At 38.3% G+C, this 23321-nt stretch overlaps 1 protein-coding gene across 1 annotated transcript in view; it reads right to left on the bottom strand.

Annotated features, from left to right (window-relative positions):
• Nucleotides 1-3167: 3167 nt before the first annotated feature.
• Nucleotides 3168-23321, bottom strand: part of vav2 (vav 2 guanine nucleotide exchange factor) — a 145878-nt gene continuing 125724 nt past the window's right edge. The window contains exons 9-29 of the mRNA XM_016256792.1: nucleotides 19693-19792; nucleotides 17023-17118; nucleotides 16184-16252; nucleotides 15908-15994; nucleotides 14453-14538; nucleotides 14221-14353; nucleotides 13787-13801; nucleotides 12654-12763; nucleotides 12462-12563; nucleotides 10309-10397; nucleotides 10183-10196; nucleotides 9947-9968; nucleotides 9526-9653; nucleotides 8997-9083; nucleotides 8768-8829; nucleotides 8304-8420; nucleotides 8113-8200; nucleotides 6970-7093; nucleotides 5429-5515; nucleotides 4996-5150; nucleotides 3168-4904 (exon numbers count right to left, since the gene is read on the bottom strand). Coding sequence (XP_016112278.1) covers nucleotides 4857-4904; nucleotides 4996-5150; nucleotides 5429-5515; nucleotides 6970-7093; nucleotides 8113-8200; nucleotides 8304-8420; nucleotides 8768-8829; nucleotides 8997-9083; nucleotides 9526-9653; nucleotides 9947-9968; nucleotides 10183-10196; nucleotides 10309-10397; nucleotides 12462-12563; nucleotides 12654-12763; nucleotides 13787-13801; nucleotides 14221-14353; nucleotides 14453-14538; nucleotides 15908-15994; nucleotides 16184-16252; nucleotides 17023-17118; nucleotides 19693-19792 — 1819 coding nt within the window. The 3' untranslated portion in view covers nucleotides 3168-4856. The remainder of the gene's footprint in view (nucleotides 4905-4995; nucleotides 5151-5428; nucleotides 5516-6969; nucleotides 7094-8112; nucleotides 8201-8303; nucleotides 8421-8767; nucleotides 8830-8996; nucleotides 9084-9525; nucleotides 9654-9946; nucleotides 9969-10182; nucleotides 10197-10308; nucleotides 10398-12461; nucleotides 12564-12653; nucleotides 12764-13786; nucleotides 13802-14220; nucleotides 14354-14452; nucleotides 14539-15907; nucleotides 15995-16183; nucleotides 16253-17022; nucleotides 17119-19692; nucleotides 19793-23321) is intronic.

A 23321-nucleotide genomic window follows, 5' to 3' on the forward strand; every position in this document is an offset into this window, starting at 1 on the left:
TACTGAAATAAATGAATTTTTCCACGACATTCTAATTTATTGAGAAGCACCTGTATATATAAAAAGAAATGATACTTTTCTAATTTTCCAAACTGTATTCAACATGAATGTCACGTTTACGTGATGAATGAACTGCACTACTGGTTGTTGTCAGAGATGGTGTAATGGTGACATACTTTTTATACTTGTGCTACAATTGTGTGGCCTGTGCTACAAACCTTTCAACCTCTGTAGCTACGTGCAAAAAGGTTCACGTACAGCCCTGCTGTCACCATCATCAGGGAAACTACTGCAATCAGTAATGGAGCCCTGACATTCAGAAAGAGGGACTAACAGAAAGATAGATGTAAAGCAATTGCCAAACAAAGTGAGGAAAGGACAAAGCGTGACATTAAATGTAGCGTTATGGACTGCATCAAAATGCCACATCATATAACTATTGTTCTGCGGTAACTGACAATCTCTAAAACTGACTAAATGACTTTTATCCGTGGAACACAATAGAAGATATTTGCTTTTTAGGTGACTTTCATTGTATGGACAAAACAATTAAAATGTATTTAAAATATCGTTTTGTGTTTCGACATGAGGATGAATAGCCCAAGTAGACAGCATTTTGAGGCTTGCCTATGATAAGCAAACATGCTGTCTGAGACGAATTCATTCAAGACGTGTTCTTGCTTTTAAAATCATCTATCTAGACACACCTACATAGTGTACACAGCGTGAGTCTCAAGACTCGTTTTTGAAAGTTGAACTAGCCTACTTTAAACGCTACGCTTAAGACGCGACAATGATGAGACGCGTGTGCATATAGAAAATAATAATACAAAATAACGCAGACAGAACGTGTCCTCTGTGAATGTCCTTAAAGTAGGCTACGCAGCTCGCTAGGTTTTGAAACACAGCCACTGATTGATTTACTTGTTTGAGCATATTCGTAAAACTATGTCGGTTTATACTTTTTATTTGTATTGTAAAAATCGTTTGAATAACGCAATTACCTGTAAAAAAAAAAACCCCCGCCTACATTTACATCGATAGCAAACCTTTTAAACGCGGTAACTTATCTTTGGAGACACATGATCAGAAAATAATACATAAAAATACATTAAACCAAAAAGCAGGTTAAAATAGAAACCCGAAACATCCGAGACTTCCATCGGTTCATATTAACACTCCGTTCATCATGGCGCAAACGAGCACTTTAAAGACTTACCCGACAAACACAAGCGCGATGCTGACACGGTTTCAGACGGGTACAGCATTCCACGGACCCTGTCTGGATGTGATGATCCACGAGAGTGAGACAGCAGCAGCAGCATGAGCTGAGCTGAGCTGAGCTGAGATGAGCTGAGGACCCCTGCTTCAGCGACGCGCGTCAATCCCTTAAACATGGGATGCAAGAGGACATGCGGCGAAAACGATTGCGAGACTGAGCTCAGTGATAAAAATAGATCGATATTAGTTATTTTAAGCATTAACAAAACTCTACGTTCAAGTGTAAAGAGACATTCATGTCATCGAACAAAGCAGCGCCCTCGCCTAAATGTAGTGCTCTTGGTCAAATATTCCACAATTAAAATACAAAATATGGACTGAAAAGAAGTTCTTACACGCACGCGCGTTTATATTAAGTCTAGAAGCAATAAATGTACATTTCCCTTAAATTAGAGAAAAATATTTGCCAATACAGTCTGTGACATATATTGTGTTGACTACAGGGCAAATTATGGATCAGATCACAAAATGTACACTCAAACAAGTCGTTCCAGATATATTGAAGCAACTCCTCTTGCAGTAATGCATGTCTTACCAGTGTGAGTATAGCATAGAGGATATAATGGAGGAGAAGCTGTTTGCTGATGAAATAATTTTGTAAAGGTTTCTGTATGAAATGTGGAGCAGTTTGTCACAACTACCCCTTGAGGTAGCGGTTAAATTGTAAGTTTAAACGGAAGAAAGGATTAAGTACAAGATCCCTGATCCTGTGATATTGCCAGATCTCACACAAAGCAATGGCTTTAAGGCAAAAGTGCAAACATTTTGAATGCATTTTATCTGTGCATGAAAAGAAAGAAAATAAAAATGAGCCATGCACATCTGATGTCATTGTTTTAACATTAACACCAAAGTACTGTGGCAACATGGTACAGTGCCGTTAACAGATACCATGCTACTAAATACTACAGGATATGCCATGATGGTATACAACAGAACATGTCCCAAACACAATATTTCCACGAACATGTTAGTACAAAGGTACTGTTTTGTTAGTGAACAGCTTTAATTCACAGAACCCTGTATCTCCATTGACATGAGCCTATTAAGTATAGTGAATATATATTTAAATGGGCTTGTATTTCATATGTAAAATACATTTTTGGCTTTTTTTCTTTCATAATTCCATTTTTCCATTCCAAAAAGATGTATAGATCTTTAGTCATTTCAACATAAAATTCTCCATGGACATTTTAATAAAGACACATCAGTCTCAAGGAAATCTCATGTCTGCAAACCAGCTGATAAATCATCTGATAAATCTCAACCTAGCTGAGGTCATTAGAAAAGCGCAAGCTAGTTGGGCGTGACGCAAGCTGTTCTCAGGATCTCTTTTAATTGGATGTGCCAATGCTAATGATCATCCTCATATAAGACTAATCACAGGAAGATTGGCTCTTTGTTTCTGCTGCATTTGCTGTAGATCTTTTTATTATGAAACTAAGACAAAGAAATGCCATGCTTCTTCTTCCCTCTGTCAATAGGTGCTTAATTAGTCAGTGAACAGATTTATTATGGTGGAATTGATAGTGATGGGCAGAACAGATGTGAGATCACGCACAGATGGTCACACGTCCTTAAATCCAAGCCATGATATGTAACCGAGTGTAGAACCAGTCTGTTTCACAGGCTAAGTGAAAAATATTCATCTCAAAATCAAGTCAGGCGCTTTCTGTCATAAAAAAGCAAGTAACTTGCTCCACCTGGTGGCGATTCTAAACACATCCATCGGAGAAGTACTGTCGGAGGATCATGATAACAGGACACCTCAAATAGGCAAAAAAGAAATATTTATTTCATGATAGACCTCAGTTTCCAAATAACTGACCATTCAAATTTTTTTTTACACAATTTCTTGTTTTTTTTGTGGGTTTTTTTTAAACATCTTTTTTCAGGATTCACGGACAGCAGTTGTAATATCTATGACCACATGCAATGTGTTTTTTGTCCACTACACAAACAAGTACTAAGCCCCAAAGCCAGCGCTACCCTGACCTGAGCTGCACTGCTCCATCACTGCACACAGCTGTACTCAAGCCTGGAGCGCAGCTAAAACAAGTCTGATGCTTTATTACAGTCTAGCACTCTCCAACCTCGATTTACGGCTTCAATTTCTGATGGCCGGCAACAGCAAAAGGTTTGTCTCCAAGGACTGTATGAGGGACACATCCATGCACTTACGGAGTTTACAGGTAATGTTCAACTTCGAGGGACCGCTGCTCATAGTGTCAAGGATTTTACTTTTTTTTTCTCGTTCCAGATTTTAAATAATATGAAATTTTAATGTCCAGATCTGCAGTGTAGTGTCCTGTGTTAAAAGGTCTCTGGACATATAAAGTGCACTTGATGGCTGAGGTTCTTCAGCAGTGGGTTTCCTCGTCCACAACAGCATAAAAAAAATTCTGCCCAAACTCAGGGATTTCAATATGTAGCATTGTAGCACCAAGTTGTGTCCACCAGTAAGGCAAGATACTGTAATGTGGCAGGCTGCAGACGAGAAACGTGGAATGGCAAAATGTATGTGCTTGTAGAAGACGACAAAAAAATCTCACAAAAACCTCTGGGTATTCATAAAAATCAGCATTCCCTTTTTAGTCCAAATTTGGACCACTGAGAACGTAGAAATCACAGAAACAGCGTTCACTGAACCTCCTCCTGACACTCCATTGTACTTCTGCATCCTCTTGAAGGAAGAGGAAGACATAATGGTGCTTGTATCCTTCATTGTCCAAGCAATTCCAGCCATGACCGAATGCTTTCGGTTAGCTGCCTCTTCGTTCCAGTGAGATGATGAGCAGATCTGGTCATCTGCTCATTCCAGTTCAAGAAATGTTCAGTCTCTTTTATGGTCTTCTAATTGAGCAGCGTCCAGCTGAACGGGCGGATAGGGCCGTGAGAGTGCACCGCTACAGAAAGGGGCGTTAACACTGCAGCTATACAAACGAGACTCTGCTGGGAGTGAAGAACATGTACGAAAAGGCACCGTATTTCTGGACAGGGCAGATGTACGAGTGTGTATGTGCAAGTTGAGTCTGAATCCATCTCTTTACCTCCACCTCTAAAGGCATTACCATTTACTAAAGGCAAATTCTCTCTGTAAAGAAATGCAAAGTGCATCTTTTCTGCTCACATATATTCTTTGTGCTGCTGTTGAACAAATGTTCAACACTGCATTTTAATCATAGATATATCTCTTTAATAAATTATATTCATATATAATTTTATACATCCCCACCCCCCATTATACCCCAGCGCACCTTACAGGTATTTCTGTACAAACTTAAAGCCATGCTTGTCCTTTGGTCACTTCAAGGCAAAGTTCTGCTCTGTTCACAGTTTCCTCCTCCCAACGCTGAGAACGAAACAGACTCGGAGCAGTTTTCTTCACAGAGATCACACAGACATTCCGAGAAAGGGAAAAAAGCATATTCGTACATGATGAAAGAAGACAAAAGTACAAATATTCATTGTAAAATGAATTCCAGCGAAAAAGACTTCCATGAGATGTTGCCATGGAAATCAGAGTCCTCCCAGAGGGCTGCGGATTTTATTGGATGATCTTTGACCCCAGAGTCTCACTGCACCCCCTCCTCATCGACATATGTAGAGGGGAACCATCCAATCTGAATGAAAAACATGGAAATAATGGCAATTTATATTGCTTATATTGTAATATTTGAAGCTTAATTTCAAATCATTTGCTTGCTTTATTACCCTGCCGTTGGCCTCTCCTTTCCACCAGCCTTGGTCTCCACCAATCTTGCTGTAGATCTTGACGATGTCCCCCTCTCGCAGGGACAGCTCTCTCATGTCTCGAGCTGCAAAGTTGTATCGCGCCACAGCTGTGCTGACTACCCTGGGTGTGAATACTGTACAAGGCCAGCAACATCCCAAGATTAGCACATGTAAAATGATGAAGAGCAGCAGATTTTTTGACACTTTATGACACTGTGAGCGAGATGTGAATGAATGAAAGCCTGTGACCAATGCTTGTCTTTATGAATGTCTGGAGCACTAATGAGATGATGATGATGAAAACACAAACAGGAAGATATGTTGAAGGAAAGATGAAGGGATGAATGTGAAGAGGGATTGGGGAAGGCGTCATGGATGATGCAAGAGCACAAACAAGCAAGAAGCGCAGTACCTGACCAGAAGGGAGCAGAGCTTTGTGAGGAGAAGTTGAGGCCCTGAGGACTGAGGAAGGAGAAGTTGTAGGAAGCACAGGTGGCTGCTGAGACAGTATGGGGGAGAGAGAGAGACAGACAGACAGACATACAGAAAGTGAGAGAGCGCGCAAACAAAAGAGGAAGGGCACAACAGAATTACAGGGTAAAACAAAAAGTTCAAGGACATGGTTTTAGAGTCAGCAAGGTGTTTGTATGCGTGTGTGTGTGTGTGTGTGTGTGTGTGTGTGAGAGAGAGAGAGAGAGTATCTGTGTTCTGTGAAAAAAAGTAACTAGAATTCTGACAATCAACACTAATTTTTTCAACAGGAAAAAATGGATTTAGGTAAACTACACACTACCTTTCAGAAGGTTGGGGTTAGTACGTTTTTTTCTACAGAGATTAATACATTTATTTAGCAAGGACATTAAATTGATCACAAGTATTATTAAAGATATTTTAAATACATTTTGTTCTTTTGTACTTTTAATTAATCAAAAAATCTGGAAAATTTGGATCACTGGTTCCACAAAAATATTAAACAGCACAACTGTTTTCAACATTTATGATAAGACGACATTTTTTGAGTAGCAGATCAGCATACTAGAATGATTTCTGAAGGATCATGTGACACTGAAGATCGGAGTAATGGCTGCTGAAAATTCAGCTTTGCATCAGAAATAAATTACATTTAAAAAGAAATAAAAAAGAATAATGATATTTCACAGTATTAAAGTATATTTGATTAAATAAATGCAACCTTGATGAGCAAAAGAGACTTCAAAAACTTTTTTGAAAAATATTGCCGTTCCCAAACTTTTGAACGTTAGTGTATGTGTATCAGCCTTCATTTACTTTCATTGTATGAAACTGAACATTCAGTGTCCTTTTCCGTTCAATGGAAAAAGTAAGTCACATGGGTTTGAAACAACATCAGTGCGAGTGAATGACAAAATTTGGGTGAATGGCTCCTTTAAGCAGCTCTCGTGTTGCATATGGAGATCTTCAAGGCATATTCTCAGCCCCTCGCAAATAGACATTGTCTTTACGCACTTGCATAAAAATATCAGTGAACACCAGTTAAGCTTGACTGGAAAACGAACAAAGGCACATAATTTATAATACATCTAACGAAGCATCTGTTTATTGGAACCTATTCAGCTGGCTGAGCAAAACTTGGCCGCGGGAGCCAGAAGCCTCAGTCAGGCCCCAGCCTCAGCCAGAGTGGGTGGATCCTTGACAACCAAGCCTAAGATGACTGACATTTGAAATACCAGAAGGCGGGGCATACAGAATCTGAGGGCGGGACCAGCTGGCAGGGTTTGTTTGTTCAGACTTCCAGAGCGTGTCCAAAGACTGGAAGGCTGCTGGCCAGACTGGTGGGGGCTCAATAAAAAAAAATGTGTGCCAGAAAAAGCAAGAAAGCAAGTAAAGAGTAAAAATTAAAAAAGGGAGAGGGAAAGGGAGTGGAAGAAAGAGAGTGATAAAAAGCTGCAGAGGATTATGGCAGCAAATGTTTACCTGGTGAACGGGTATTGGTGCGAGAACTTGAGCGTTCCCTAGATTTGTAAGGGTACCGTAATGTGGTGTCCAACAGCTTAAAGCTCTCTTTCAGTGAATGACTCTGATAATACTCCACAAGCTCCTGTAACAAAGAAACATATCTAAAGTTACTTACAGTACTTTGATGTTCCAGATGTTTTCATCTTTATCAACATAATGTGAAACTGCATTTCTAGAAGAAATACCAGTGTTTGCAAGGAAAAAAGTTATAGTTTTAGATAGGTTTAGATTAGGCTGTGGAACGCAACATCAGAGCTAAATTAGCCTTACACAGCTGTGCAGCATATGGCTATAGACAGACAAAAACAAAAACAAATGCAAGAAGTTCAATCACAAATTAATATTCACATATTCAATTGACATTACCACTCTTTTTAGATTTTGATTTACACACAAATTCATTACTGTTCAGAAGTTTGGTCAGTAAGGTTTTTAAAATATTTTTTACAGTCACTTATGCTCACCAAGGCTGCATTTATTAAAATAAAGGTAAAAAAACATATTGTGAAATAGCATTAATATTTAAAATAACTGATTCTATTTCAATGTTTTTCCAAAATGTAATTTATTTTTATGATTGCAAAGCTACATTTCCAGCAGCCATTACTCCAGTATTCAGTGTCACTTGATCCTTCAGAAATCTCTCTAATATGCAGATTTAGTGCTCAAGAAACATTTCTTACTGTTATTAACTTTACAACTGTTGTGCTGCTAAATATTTTTGTGGAAACATTGATAACGTTTTTTTTTCCAGGATTCTTTGATGAATTGAAAGTTCAAAAGAACAGCATTTATTTGAAACAGAAAACTTTTCTAACATTACAAACTAATGTTTGATCAAATTAATGTTTGCTTGCTGAATAAATGTTCTTTACAAAAAAATATCTTACAGACCCTTAAGCTTTTGAATGGTAGTGTGTATTTGTATAGACACAAAAGAAAAATCAAAGAAAGAAATCAGCAAAAGAAAGAAATCTTGCAAAGAAATCGGTACTTTAGATGCTTCAAGTCAATTGTGTAAAGTGAGTTAATTGTACAGTCTTCACCCTGCGAGCATAATAAAATCTCATTATGCTTTTAACTGCAAAATATTTTTCTTACCAGGAGGCTATCAAACTTCTTTGCCTCTGTGATGTGAATCCAGTTGTCTTTCTCAATAACTTTAATATGCTTCACTTCATCATTAAACCTGTTAAAACGTGCATAGCAATGGTGATTGACAAAATTCTAAAAGAAGACAGACAGAATGTTCAATTCTTGACATGAATACATGCCTTCCCTGTAACACTCACTTGATGCTGATTGCGAATCTCTCGGCCTCCGCCGTCCTCTCTCGGATCAGATAGGTGCCGCTGCTGTGAGACTTAAGCAGGTTGTCGGCCTGCTGTCGCTCCATGTTTCCTGCAAACCTGAAGCCCACAGGGAAAACACACCTCATTCATGAGACCGTTCAATACCCTGTACATCATTATAGCAACTCTCACAGAGGTCGTTACCTCATTAAAAGACAATAAAGGCTCAACATGCATCACAATTAGACTAAAGCTAATCAATCATCGTCATTGACATCATCATACTTATGACACATGTAATTCCATGCAAATTTCACTAGGTAAAATGATATAGTTAATTGTATTATTAACATATAATATGAGACTGTGAACAGTGTATTATAAACAACCAAAATCTTGTAGTATCTTAATGTAAAGGTAATGTAAATGGTTAGAATGGAAAAATCTATAACAGGATGAAATACCAGGGATAAACGTTGTAATCTGTCTCTCTGGAGGACTGACGGCTACAAAAAGACTGGAAAGGCTGTAGAGAAGAAAACCATCAAAAAATGATTTGAGACAACAAGGGCTGGTTTAATATCTAATAGTGAAGAACACAGCCTAATATTTTAGTATGCATATATTTGGGAGAAAGAAAATAAATATTAGGAATAATTTAAGAAAATGTACGTTAAAATGATTTGAATTTACTTTATGAACCTGCACCTTTGGGTCTAGACATGGTTTCACACTGGAACTGGGGAAGAAGCCAGTCTTTTGGGTTTGGATGAGTTTGCCCTGAGACGAAAATGCAACGATTGAAAGGTAAAGATTAATGAAGTAAGAAAAGCAAGCCCCCAAAACCAAGACATCTGGTTATACTACACAAACTGCATTAAGTATGACCAGAGTTCAAAGCATGTAAAAAAAAAACTGAAGAAATTTACTGGTCATAAATATCTCTTACCTGTTACGGAACTGTATTTCTGATTCGGTTGTATCTCTAATATAACTTGTGATTGTGATACATCAGAGAGTGACTGCTGTTTATGGATTGCAATTTCAACCATTTAAAACCATGCTATTATTTCTAAAATGGCCCAACTGACCAATTACTCCATTTAATTTACTCACCACAGCTACTTTTACGATCATATGGCACATGGAAAGGGTCCAATTTTGCACCACCGAACAGGTTTTCTATGTAAACATGATAAATGATAATTTTATAATATCATACCTCCCACCATGATGTGTCTGGATCTCCCTTCAGGAGCTCAATGACTTCGCCTGTCTGAAAGCAGAGAGGCATCTTGCCTGGAGGGGCAGGGGTACCATGGTAATTTCTTACGGCCACCATCTTTGGACCTTAAGAACACATTAGGGAAAAAAGCTTATAACTGTGCAAAGAATAAAGTACATGGACGCTTATAATTCATATTCTTAGAACACACCCACACGCTGCGTTTTCTGCATGCGTTAACTATACACCAGATGGCAGCAGATAGCTGATGTATAATTTCTTTAACGCATGTGCTCTGAATGTGGTTCATTTCAGTTTAACAGCCTGAAGCTGTGTGCAGTATCTAAATTTTTCATACTGACATAACCACATTAGGATCACAGAAGACAGAGACAAAAATCACATTTTATATTTTTACCTGATTGTGGAAGCCCTGGCTCCTGTCAAAGACAGAGGGGAATTTATGATTTAATGCACTTTAAAGTGTAACAGTTTTTATATAAGCAGATCAGGCATCATTTAAGACATCCCTAAAGTGTTTTTCAAAGTTGACGACTTTAAGATTAAATCAAGAAGTAAAGTATGGTTCAAGTCAATGAGAGAGGATTATTAGTTTATCTGAGAGATGGAAGTTTATTAGTACTAAAAACTCACCGAATCATGAGGACCTGAAATAATAATGAAAGAGAGAGAGCATGGTCAGTGGTCTGACCTCTTTAATTAGGGCAGATGTAATGTACATGTGGTTCTTTGAGAAGCAGCCTTCTGTTAAAGACTCACTTATTTTGCAGATGGTAATGACCTCCAGACACTCCTTATGGGCGCCAGTCCCACAATGTGAACAGTAGTATCCCTGGTAGAAAATACCCCTAAAGAAAGAATGAGAAGGAGAGTGAGAGACACATGCTGATGATAAATTGTCTGGGTCATAAGGCAGCTACTGTAGAGCAATGACCAATGAAAAATGACAATATAGTATGACAATATGTCTTCATTTCCTGAGGTCCTACTGAAGTTCAAATTCATCCAAACAACTAGATTTCGTTATGGTTTTGAATGATGCTTGCCCATGCATAACTCAGCACTATGTTGCTAGGGTGTTGTACAGTAAGCAGTTGCCAACGCATTGCTAAGCTAAGCGTTGCTAAGGTGTTTTTGGGTTATTGCTAGCTGGTCCATATCAAAAGAGCCCTCCGCCAAGTCTCTGTTTTTTGCTGTATGTCTATGTTCAGACATGGACAATGCTGATGTTTACATGCCTGTTTTGACTCATTTACTCATTTTCGCTTAGTCTTTCATATAGTGAACTGTGACATTCTCTATGTAGTGTACAGTGAACAAATCAGAGATTTAGAACACATGCAGTTTTACATCCTCATGGTCAATGCCGACTCCAAGCTGTTTTCTAAAGAAAGACTGTCGGCTTTGCGCTTACACTTAAAGGGGTCATATGATGCGATTTAAATTTTTCCTTTCTCTTTGGAGTGTTACAAGCTCTTGGTGCATAAAGAAGATCTGTAAAGTTGCAAAGACTAAAGTCTCAAATCCAAAGAGATATTCTTTATAAAAGTTAAGAGTCAGCCACACCTACCTAAACCGGCTCGTTCTAACACGCCCCCACATACCTACGTCACTATGTGGGAAGATTTGCATAACGCCGCCAAAATGTTCACGCAAAGAAAGAAGGCATAACTTTTATTCTTGCTGTAGTATTGTTGCTGCCGCCGCCATGTCGTGAAGGCGCTGTGTGCTTCATTGTGAAAGTGAAACTACTTTGTTTGGCCTTCCAAAAGAGGACGATATCACTTCGTCATGCCTGGAGCTGATCTGTGCTGGTCGCTGAGGAAATACTTCAACTTCGCGCTGTGGATCGCCGGATCGGCGTTCACCGTGGACGAAGAGGAGTCCAGCCCGGGGGGTCGTCACATGTGGTTGCCGCAGGCATCACAATATGGTAAGGGACGTAACATTACCGTCACATGCTTGAGGAATTCGGCCAATCATAACGCACTGGATAGCTGGCCAATCACAGCACACCTCGCTTTTTCAGACCGATGAGCTTTGTAAAAATCGACGCGTTTCCAAAAGGCGGGGCATAGAGGAGAAACAATATTGTACAGGAAAATATGGAAAATTTGTTTTTTTAACCTTAAACAGCATAAACACATTTCATTACACCAAATACACAAAATAATGTTCTTTTAGCAGCATCATATGAACCCTTTAACATCATTATTATAACAGACACATTAGATATTGATAACACTGCCTGAAACAGATTTGATCACTTGACAGTACGGACATTCAGTCCTAAAGATGGTACTGTATTTGAAAACCAATTGTAATGTGCACAGCATCTAAAGACTATTATATTCTGGTCCTGACTTTAATGCAAGCCTATACTTTTTTTTTGCCATACGTGGATCCAAAATCATGCATTTAATTGCTTACAATTCAACAAGCCACACAATTTCAGGCATCAATAATGTCCACAGCACTAAGGGTGTGCTCATTATTTAGAGGCTTGTTCAGATTCTAGGCATGAGCTACTATAACAGTGATGCTTGGCTTTGGAAGCCAACCTATCATGCATTAATACAACCACAACAATCACCCCATGTGACTCTGTATGTCAGCACAACTCAGCGGCAACATTCAACATCCAAACTAATCCCAGGCCAGTTTGCACACAGATTGAAATGCAGAGCCGTTATAATTAGCAGCCATTGTGCACACTGACCTGTGCTGCAGAGTGGCAAATTTAGGTCAGTGCACTATGATTTCACACGAGTCAATACAGCCAATCAGTGAAGCAGTTCATGTAATAGAGGTCAGACCAGTAGCCTAGTAACATGGAATGAAGCCCGTCTCAGTCTATTGCGCTGCCTCTGTAATTTCGGAGAGAAGTGGCATCTGTGTGTGTGAGCCCTCACCTCAGCAGCATTTTACAGGCTCTGCAGTTGGTGTTCTTTTCAAACGTGTGCATTTGGAAGTTGTGCTGGTTGGCAGTGGCTCTTTCGGGTTTGATGTTTGACCTGTGTGGATTAATAATCAAATCAATGTTATATGGCAATCAAAAAATCAAAGTACTGTGTAATTATGACAGTGATGCGGTTCTAACATACATGGCCATCTCAAACTGCTCCATCCACTTGCGCTTGGTGTCTTCTGTCTTGCAGAAAAACTGGAAGCCCTGTTTCCCCTGCAGATGGATCAGGTAGAAGCCATAGGACCACTATGGGTGGAGAGAAGATGGTTGATTGAGGAACGGGAGGTGGACAGAAATAGATAGAATGCAGCAGGATTTAAATGCATTAGGGGTTTTTCACATAACCATCTACAGTTTTTTAATTGTTAATTTAGTCTATGTATACGTGTCTTTGGCCTTTCCATTGCATCGCATGCTACAAATACTGCTTTTCAAAAGGCCACATGAATTCACTTGACGTGTTTTCTATTGAAACAGGATGTTCGGATGGGGCATTTGTCTTGTCCCCACTTTTTGAAAATTGCCAAAAGGTTTTAGCTACGTCATGCTGCCAACAACAATTTACTAAATACTAGTCTACAGCATTAGTCAGAGGATCATTCTCATTTCTAGAAAGCATTTATTTGGATCAAAAAAACGTTTTACCCCAAACTTTTCCGTGATATTGTATTGTAACTGTGAATTTAATTTTGTCAATGCTACACTAACATAGACCCTCAAAGCTAACGGATGTGGACTAAAAGTCACAAAACTCTAATTTGACTTGGACATAGGGTCTTTAGAGGGATAGGTCACCCAAAAATGAAAATTCTCTTTTCAAGTTGTTCCAAACCTGTACGAGTTTCTTTCTTCTGCTGAACACAAAAAAGAGGATATTTTGAAGAATGCAGCCATTGACTTCCATAGTAAGGAAAAAAATTATATGGAAGTCAATGGCTACTGGCAACATTCTTCAAAATATCTTCTTTTGTGTTCAACAAAAAAATTAATTCATACAGGTTTGGATTAGCGTGAGGGTGAGTAAATGATGACAATTTTCATTCTTGGGTGAACTAACCCTTTAACATGCCCTGTCAAGTAAAAAAGCATGCATCTCAGTGGATTCTACAGAACATCTTTGGAAAATCTTAAATCGTCAATTTGTAAACATGATGATTCCATTCTGGCAGTGTAAAGCTGCTGTGGAACTCTTGAGATGACAGAAAACAGATCAGTGAAAGGCACAATCACAGCACCTCAATGCTTAGAGAACATGAGCATTCAGCTTACCATTTTTCCACTCGACTGGTGGGCATGCAAAGAGATTGAAGGCGGAGAGAGAAAAGGAGAGAAAGAGAGAGAGACACCCAGTTACACATGCATTCTCATATACATGCAAAAATTCCTGATTGTTAGATTCATGGAGAATGCATTGGATTCTCTGCATTTACATACACATGCTAGAGCACCGAAGAGAGCAGTGCATCGTCTCTGATTGGTTGAAATTATGAGCATCATGCTTTAACACTCAAGGACAAACGTATAATGAACGCAATCCATCTGTGCTGTTCACCAAGCAAACGACCAGATTGTCCCATTTGCCTTTGCACCGTTAACACACAATACATAAAGATAATTGACTGAATCAATTTGAAAGAAGCAATATAATCAGGTATATTTATTCTGAAACTAGCCCGATGGCTGGCGGATCAAAGGCCTCTCACCTTTTTCATGTCACGGTTATTCATAGGGTCATCGGACATCTTGTAGAAGTGAAGTTCGATGATCTCTTTTAACTCGTAGTTATAGCCTTTCCTCTTGCAAACAATAACAACTTTATCAAATAGAAAGATGTATCTAGGTACAGAAAAAAAGATAACACAATCTGTTTGTAGTCGAAGATGTCAAAGGCCATTTTTTGTTGCATATGAAAACATAATAAATGTGCAGTCGTACCTGTCTTGTTTGGTTCGGTTAACTATAGAGCACACTTTAAGCTCTCCATCTATCTTCGGCCTGCCGTATTCCTCTAACTTCACCTGCTGTGAATGACACAATCACACACACACACAAACACAAACACCGTTAATACATTTATACTGGCATAAAGGCTTGAGGAATTCTATACATCACTTTGTGGCATACATTTAAGTGTCACTTGTCCCTGCATGCAATATGGAATTTTACAGGTAAATATAAGTTAAATTTAAATGTGTCAAATGGAATTGCAAAAATATGGATAGTTATAGGGAGTTCATTTTTTGTCTTTATTGTGCATCCCAAGAAAAATTCTGCAAGCAAAACCAATGATTATTTTCCTCAAAGCTTGGTTTATCACTAAAAAACTGTCTTGGTTTAAAAGCTTTTTTTCCCAAGCACATTAAAGGTTTTGGTTTAGAATTGTTTTGTCTTGCATATCAGTGTTGTTTTCTGATCATTTGTTTGTGTGAAAAAATAATCAAAAGAGTTCTTTATTGCAAAATATCTCCATACAGCTCCATACTGTTGTTGTATTTTGTTATTGTTTATAACATTTCTGTAATATTTATTTAACATAAATACGTTTATGTATCAACTGTTTCTTTAAAATGGGAGAAAACAACACTGTATAAACAGAAGATGACTATGCAATTTTCTTTGATGCTACTGTCAAATAAAAGGTACATACATACATGCAACTGTATATATAGGCTATTATGCTACAGTTGCTGCTATATTAGGAGCTATTAAAGGCAAAGTCCACAGTGAATGTCTTTTGTCCGTAAGTGGTATGCCTCATTGGCTCATTGATGTTTAGCCGCGGGCGTCATCTGCACCACAGACCCTCACATAAATAAACCAGGGCTGATACACTAACTCCTACATTAGCTATCGGGAGAGGATACACTGATTTCATTCCCCTTTAAACACAATCCTAAATACATCCTGCCAGTGCTCGTGGCCTGGAGGCTTTCAGGATTTATTTTACTGAACAGAAGCGACAGACGGGGGGCAGGTGGAGGCTTGTAAAAAAACAAAATGTTTGGGGATAAAGAGGAATTGGCCAGAATGCTGAAATGTGCACATTCTCAGACATCATAAGTCTTTCAATTGACACAGTAGAGGGGACCAACTATATTTTTGCAATCCTCATAGAAGCTTTTTGTGAAGCCACCATGAATTAGTGTCGAGTCAATACCAAAATGCTTAAATACTGATTCCATGTTCTCTGCATTGAAAATTACATAGGTACCTCAACAGAAACAGGTAGACCACTGAATATGAATGATATCTTTGCATATCATTTTATGTACAGGCAAATATCTTTCTAACAAACAGGGACATAATAATTATTAATGGCCTTTAAAGTATGACCTCTTTCTGCATTTATCAGATCGTGCCAGTGTATCGCACAACTTCATGAACACTTACTAGATTTTCTATTGAGCTCTGAAATTCACTTATTTTCTTCAGGGTTTCATTGTCTCTCTTCACCTCATTGATGTACATTGCCAGGTCCTTCAAAGACAAGACGGACAAAACACTCAGATAAAAAATCCAAGCCACTCATCCCCCAAAATAAAAAGTCCCAGAGATCACTACACAATAAACATTATGCTAGACATAATTATATTACAACCCAACTATTGACATCAAATACTCTATTAGGCTATTATGTGTATATGATGGTCATAAAAGAGTTCAAACCTGCATGGCTTCTAGTGCCTCTTTAAGCTGCTGTCTCTCCGGGCGGTCCATAGAGTGACTTACTAACTCCTGTGGACAGACAACATAATGATAAGTCACGCATACTTAGCCTGACACAAGACTTGTGCCTGTTTATGGTGGTATTTCACTCTAAAAGACATTATTTAAATGGTGTGCATATATGTACACACTCACACACATGAAATAAATGATATATATGTATACCATGTGAAATGCTTGATTGAATGCATGTAATTATAAATCTAAAAAGCTTAGTTTTTTTTTTTTTTTTTACTTTTTAACTGAGGACATCAAATGTGGATGTCCCTAAAAGAAAGAGGTCTAGTTAGATTTAGCAAACTTTTTAAGAACAAGCACACGCCATCTCAAGCACAACTCACACACAGGCTACACAGCAACACTCCCTGGGTTTGAATGTATGAAATGGGCTGCGGATATTATGATTTAAGCATGGCTGATTTAAACAGTGTCACTGTATCCACCTCCCAATGCTCACTTCCCTCTCCGCTGTATCCTGGCCATCTGTCACACGTCACAGTCTTTCTCTCCGTATACATTATTAATGTGTGTTGTGAATTAAAGATGGTTTGTATCATGCAGGGCGTCCTGTTTTATACATGATCTCTATTAGCAGTGGCTGAGCAGAGTGGAGAGCCACATGGGTCTTGTTGGATGAGGTAAAACGATGTGAATGTTTTATAGGGTTTTGAGGTTCGCAAAGTACTGCTGTTCTGCTGCTTTCAAACTTTAAATTGGAATAAATGGAAGTTGACCAGGTTGCTTAATGAGCTCATAGTAATGCTGATGGTGGCTCTCACCTTAAGCAGAAGGTGGTATTTGAGGACCCTCTGCATAGGGACCACCAGGAGATCCTGCAGTTTAAATTTCCCCTCCTGGACCTTCATGGTACACTCCTGTGGAGGAAGATTATTTCAACAGGTCAGCAGTTTTTAAAAGGAAAATCTTAGAACAAATAAAAACAAAGTGGAATTTAAAAAGACATAATTGTTAAAGATGACCAGGCTTTCTGGAATGTGACATTTTGTAAGATGAAAAATTATTAAAGGGGCCATATGATGCGATTTCAATTTTTCCTTTCTCTTTGGAGTGATACAAGCTCTTGGTGCATAAAGAAGATCTGTAAAGTTGCAAAGACTAAAGTCTCAAATCCAAAGAGATATTCTTTATAAAAGTTAAAAATCAACCACGCCTACCTAAAGCGGCTCGTTCTAACACACCCCCACGTCTACATCACGATGTGGGAAAATTTGCATAACGCCGCCCAAATGTTCACGCAAAGAAAGAAGTCATAACTTTAATTCTCGCTGCCATGTTGTGGAGTCGCTGTGTGTTTCATTGTGAAATCGACACTACTTTGTTTGGTCTTCCAAAAGAGGACACAACTAGAAATCAGTGGTTAAGTTGTATTTACAACACTGTTCCAGAACAGTTCAACCCAAATATTCAGATGTGTGTTGCGCATTTTATGGAGGATGAGGATGGTTTCCTGAACCAGTAGCCTACAATGCATCTGTGGCACAAAGGCTGTTTCTATAAAGTTGGGCGATATTTAATATTTATTTAATATAATATTTAAATAATTTGCCACTGATGATTCAAACGCGAGTTTTGAGCAGTGCTTGTTGTTTGTCGTTTCTCCGATCACAAATGCAGACATGGTTTTATGTTTACGCAGCGCGATATGCAACGCAACGTGTAAAAAGACAGTATAAGTCATTATAATCCGGAATTATGTCCCCACTGGATGCAACAAATGCCTCATTTGCAATGTGTTTTATTGGTTTTGTCTCGTCCTGCTGGGAGACGGCATCACAGTATGGGGAGGGGCGTAACATTTCCACCACACGCTTGAGGCATTCGGCCAATCACAACGCACTGGATAACTGGCCAATCAGAGCACACCTCGCTTTTTTAGAACGATGAGCTTTGTAAAAATCGACGCGTTTCAGAAAGGCGGGGCATAGAGGAGAAACAATAATGTATATTATATGGAAAATAATGTGTTTTTTTTACTTAAACCGCATAAACACATTGCATTACACCAAATACACAAAATAATGTTTTTTTTAGCAGCATCATATGACCTCTTTAAATAATAAAAGGCAAGGCTTGATTTTATCCATTAAGATTTGACTGGATTTATGATATTATTGGTTAGTGATATTTTTCTCCAAATTTTTTTTAGTGATTATGATTTTTTTTTTCTTTGGAATAGTGTGTACTATAGAAATCCATTTCCACCCTAAATAAATACATACATAAACAAAAAATTGTGAATTTATATCTCACAACTTCAGCTTCATAAATGGGTCCCTGTATCTCACAATGTGACTTTATTTCATATTTTAAACACAATTATCTTTTTTCAACTCTGAGATGGAAACAGGCTTTTGTTGTTCCTAATCACACACAATAAGACCAGAAACATTTATTAGGTAAATAGTAATATAGTAATTTTTTTAAATCAAAAATTTATTTAATTTTGTCTAGAGTGTATAAACTGTATACTGTATATAAACAGACGCTATATTTTCCTCCGAACGATTTGTGGTCGTCACTTAATGTGTTAATCTCTTCATTTTTATCCTCCCTGTTCTCAAATGACAAGTAAGCAAGGAGGACAGACTACTCAAATGTCACGCTTGACATTCATAGACTGAGGAAGAGGTTCATCATCTCTATGACTATCAGTGACTCCACGTCCCTCCTTATGAAGGATCTCTGACTAATCCACTACAAGAGCCACTCGTCTCTTTCCAAGAGGTCTCATATCCACGCACTGTATGGACTGAACCCGATTACAGAGCCATTCTTGTGTGTGAGATAACAGGACGATAATTATGTGAATCTGTCAACAAGCATGTCTAGAATTTCAGTTGCTGTGATTTCATCTGTAATCTCCTCTAATCCCATGTGGAAATAATGGCTTCTCTCGCCAGTTTTTATTTTTGGAGTCATTAAAGTAAGCCACACTGCCTCAGACTGGCAGGCACAAAAACAGCTCTGTAGTCTTTGCATCCTGAGCAGCATTAGTAGAGCTTGTCCACGTTGTGGATCGAGTGGTTATGGACAACGAACACAGGTGCATTTTATTGATGGCATTTTGAATTCTTTTTCTTTTTTTCTTTGATTAAAAGAAAGTTAACAAACTGACAATTGTAAAGAGTAATGGCTGCTGAAAATTCATCTTTGCCAACACAGAAATAGAATGGACAGAAATTACATCATAAATATATTATAATGGAAAATAATTATATTAAATTGTAATAATATTTCACAATATAACTGTGTTTTCATCAAATAAATGCAGCCTTGGTGAGCATAAGGGACTTCTTTCAACAAAATGTAAAAATATCTTAATTATTTTAAACTGTTGACTGCTCGTGTATATGTACGACACTGCATACCTGAAACATCAATATGCCACGACACTTTAAGAATGTACAAGAAAAATGTTAAGAGCATACCTCCACTTTACACTTGACATCTTCCCGTGTGGCAATCAGCTCATCCAGTGTCTTCTGAGCGTTCTCCATATGGCTGCAGTACTGGCCGTAGATCAACAGTCTACAAAAGAAAGATCAAAGATCGATACCAAGACTTTACAATGACATTCAATACACAACATATAAAAGGAATAGTTTCATTATATAGAAAACAACAGATGTACTGTAATTTGGGTTTGGTCAGTAAATAAGACAAATTATAGAATTTTTATATTCAGGTTTATTTTCAGTTTTACCTGAATCTTTGAAACCATTAAAAGAAAAAAAAAAATCTGTGCTACATGTGATGAACAGATAGTTAGCGTTACATAATTTCATTATAGAGCTACATCTGCTGTGCTCTCTTCATCTAATTAATCTGAGTGAAGCATTTTGTGGATTCTGGATTGTGTACAAGTTCATTTGGGCCCCTGAGAACATCAAGACACATTTATTAGATTTCACAATGGACTCCTGATAGTGATCAGCACATTCTGGAAGCAGCTCAAAGTCATCTCGTCTAGATGATGGCCCCATGTGTGGCACAGATTTCTGCCTCTGATTTAAGTAGGACACTGGCACAGTTGGCAAGCTCAAACCCTTGGATGCTCTCAGTTTGCCTGCCTCTTAACTGTGTTCTTGGTTAAGCCAATTTCACTTTATAATATATACTCATTACTTAGTTATCCTTGATCAGAAGAATGAAATTGCCTGTAATCCTATAGAACCCCAAAGAAAAAAAGATGAAATCTGGAAGAAAAGTGGTCAGATCAAAGCAAGATACATTTTATCTAAATCTGAACTGGATTATCCTCTAAGGCAAAATACATCTGGATGAGGTCGAATGAATCAAAGGATGAGGATCAAGTCAAATCCAGCTCATTAAATGTGGTCTCTGAAGTGTTACAATCTTCTTGATGATCAGCAATTCAGCCTCCAAGTGTCACCTCTCTATATGTTGACATGCAAGCCACCCATTAAGATCTGCTACTGTAAGGAGTGCGAAACTAACTGAAACTGTAGCCTTGAGCTGAAAAGGGTGTTCCCCTACTGCTCTGCTCAATGTCTGGGCCTCCGTGCCCTTGGACTAAGCAGGCCTGATTAAAGGCTAATCTGGAACAAGAGAGGCAGCTTGGTTCCTCATGGAAATAGACTGATGGAGATTAATGGCGGCCCCACTCAATTATGAGCCAAAACGCACATTCAACAGCATATTGAAAATGCGGGAGCAGGTGTCGGGAATTAGCTGTAATAACAGATGTCACAGGCATAATTGAACATGAAGGTCTTCTTTACAAGGCAATTTCCACATTAAATGTTTTAGGTGCCTCGTAAAATGGACTGCGAGGGAGAGAGGGTGCTTTATGTAGGACACTTGAAACAATGCAAGAATAATGGAACGAGAATCTTCACATAAGTGTCTTTATATGGCTTTAAAAGGTATTATATGCATCAAACTTTTACATTTTAAATGACATTGTTAAAAAATTTCATAGTTTTACTTTTTGTTTAACTTTTTACTAATTTAAAAAAAGCTTTAAAAAAGCTTTGCCATAACAAAAGTATTTTAAAACAGAAAATAGTAAATTGTAATGTTTTACAATATTACTGTTTTTACTAGGGATGCAACAGATCACAAAATTTTTTTTGGATGACCAAAAAAAAAAGGTACTTCTAACAGCAGTATTCAGATACAGAAACTGTAATGTACAATAACACTGCATAGCCCTCACAATAAATTAAATATGAATCTTTGTTAAATCTACAACAGTTTTTCAATCAGGAGCAGTGAATGATTTTTTCTCTGTCTTAACATTAATGACAGACAGCAGCAGGTTATTAGGCTGCTGTCACTTTTAGACTGAATGCACTGATTCAATATAGTGAGACACATCTATTTTTTTCCTCAGTTGTGCATGTTCACTTAAGACATACCTGATTACACTTACAAGGATACTCGGAGAGACAGGCATTTTGATATAATTTTGTGTGTATCTGTCCATTCAAATGCAAGAAGATGTGAAAGAGAACTCAACTGGGTGTTTGTATGCTGTATGAGATGAGGCCCTCTGTGTGTGCTTTGGAAGAAAACAGAGCACAAATACCAAATCGAGCTTTCATTTGCGCCTACCTGCACTCTTAAAAATAAAGGTGCTTCAAAAAGTTCTTCAAACGATGCCATAGAAGAACCATTTTTGGTTCCACAAAGAACCATTCAGTCAAAGGTTCTTTAAAGAACCCTCTCTTTCTTACCTTTTTATAATCTAAAGAACCTTCTTTTGCCACAAAGAAGCTTTTGTGAAACAGAAAGGTTCTTCAGATGTTAAAGGTTCTTTATGGAACCATTTAGACAAAAAGGTTCTTCTATGGCATCGCAAAGCACCTTTAAGAGTGTGTACTTGAAAGGTTTATGATAGCTATGATTTTTCCCTTCCATCTCCATTATCCATTCATGGTGCTCAAATGGATGTTCTTTCATGCATGTACTCAGACCATGCTTTGTCCATCTGTGCTAAGCATCTAATGGTACTAAATTGGCTAACATCACATTAACAATGAAAAAAAACTTACAAGCACTAGAAATAATGTTGTGAAGTGTGGTGTACACATCCATTGAACAGATTTGATTAGGAAGGCTGCAAATGCTCTTTCATTCAGGGTTGTACTCAAGACATACATTAGTGTGCAACTGAGATCACTCTTTAATGACCCATTAATTATGTGTGTTTAAATGCAACCGGAGTAGAAGTGAAACATGTTAACAACCAGAAGCAACACACATTAAGCAGTGCAGCCTCAAGGAATGTGCTCTTTATGAAGACAATTCTGTTGACTGATCCAGCTTGGAGTGCTAAACACTTGGCCTCCACCTCCCCAAAGGCATCAGAGTTGTAAGAGAAAGGTGCTGAAATGAAAAGAAATGTTGCAATGTGTGTTGCCACTGTCTCGTTGGCTTTATGATGCCAGTCAACTTTAGACATGCAACATCTTGACAACTGCAATGGCAAAACAGTCAAGGCTATTCATGCTCTTCTCTAAAAGTTCATCCTGGTTTCCTCCTCTTTTGGCACTTCAGACTATGAGGGTGGGATGTGATCGAGAAGAAAAGAGAGAGAGAAAAAGCCCTGGGTTTCTTAAGTGTGAATATTCCCCCGGGTGAAAACCTGTGCCATTGCCGTGTAAACACATGCTCTTTGAATTCAACTCTCTTCTGGGGCAATCACCCGCCGCACCAACTTTCTCATTATGGCAAAGCTGTCATGCATGTTATTTCACAGAAAATACAATTTGGTATAGACACTCTCCTTCCAGCTTCTATCTGTCCACTGGAAAAGACCCAGGCCAGCGAGGAAAACGCAAAGCAAAGTGGAAGTGACAGGTCGGTGAGAGAAGTAATAGTCTCTAACATGAGGCATTGAAGACCCCTCACCTTCACTCTAACACAGACCGCACGAAGTGAATAGCGGCTCAATCTCAATGCAAACCAACTAATAATGTTCCTCAGCAACTCTGAGCTCAATCCGGCAGTATTACATAAATTAGTTTGGAAATAAAACTCCCAAAAAAAATCCCATTTGAGACTTTAACGACCTCTGTGACAGTTTAAAAGC

This window comes from Sinocyclocheilus grahami, unplaced genomic scaffold (genome assembly GCF_001515645.1).
Source record: "Sinocyclocheilus grahami isolate Dianchi unplaced genomic scaffold, SAMN03320097.WGS_v1.1 scaffold1476.1, whole genome shotgun sequence".
Lineage (NCBI taxonomy): Eukaryota > Metazoa > Chordata > Actinopteri > Cypriniformes > Cyprinidae > Sinocyclocheilus > Sinocyclocheilus grahami.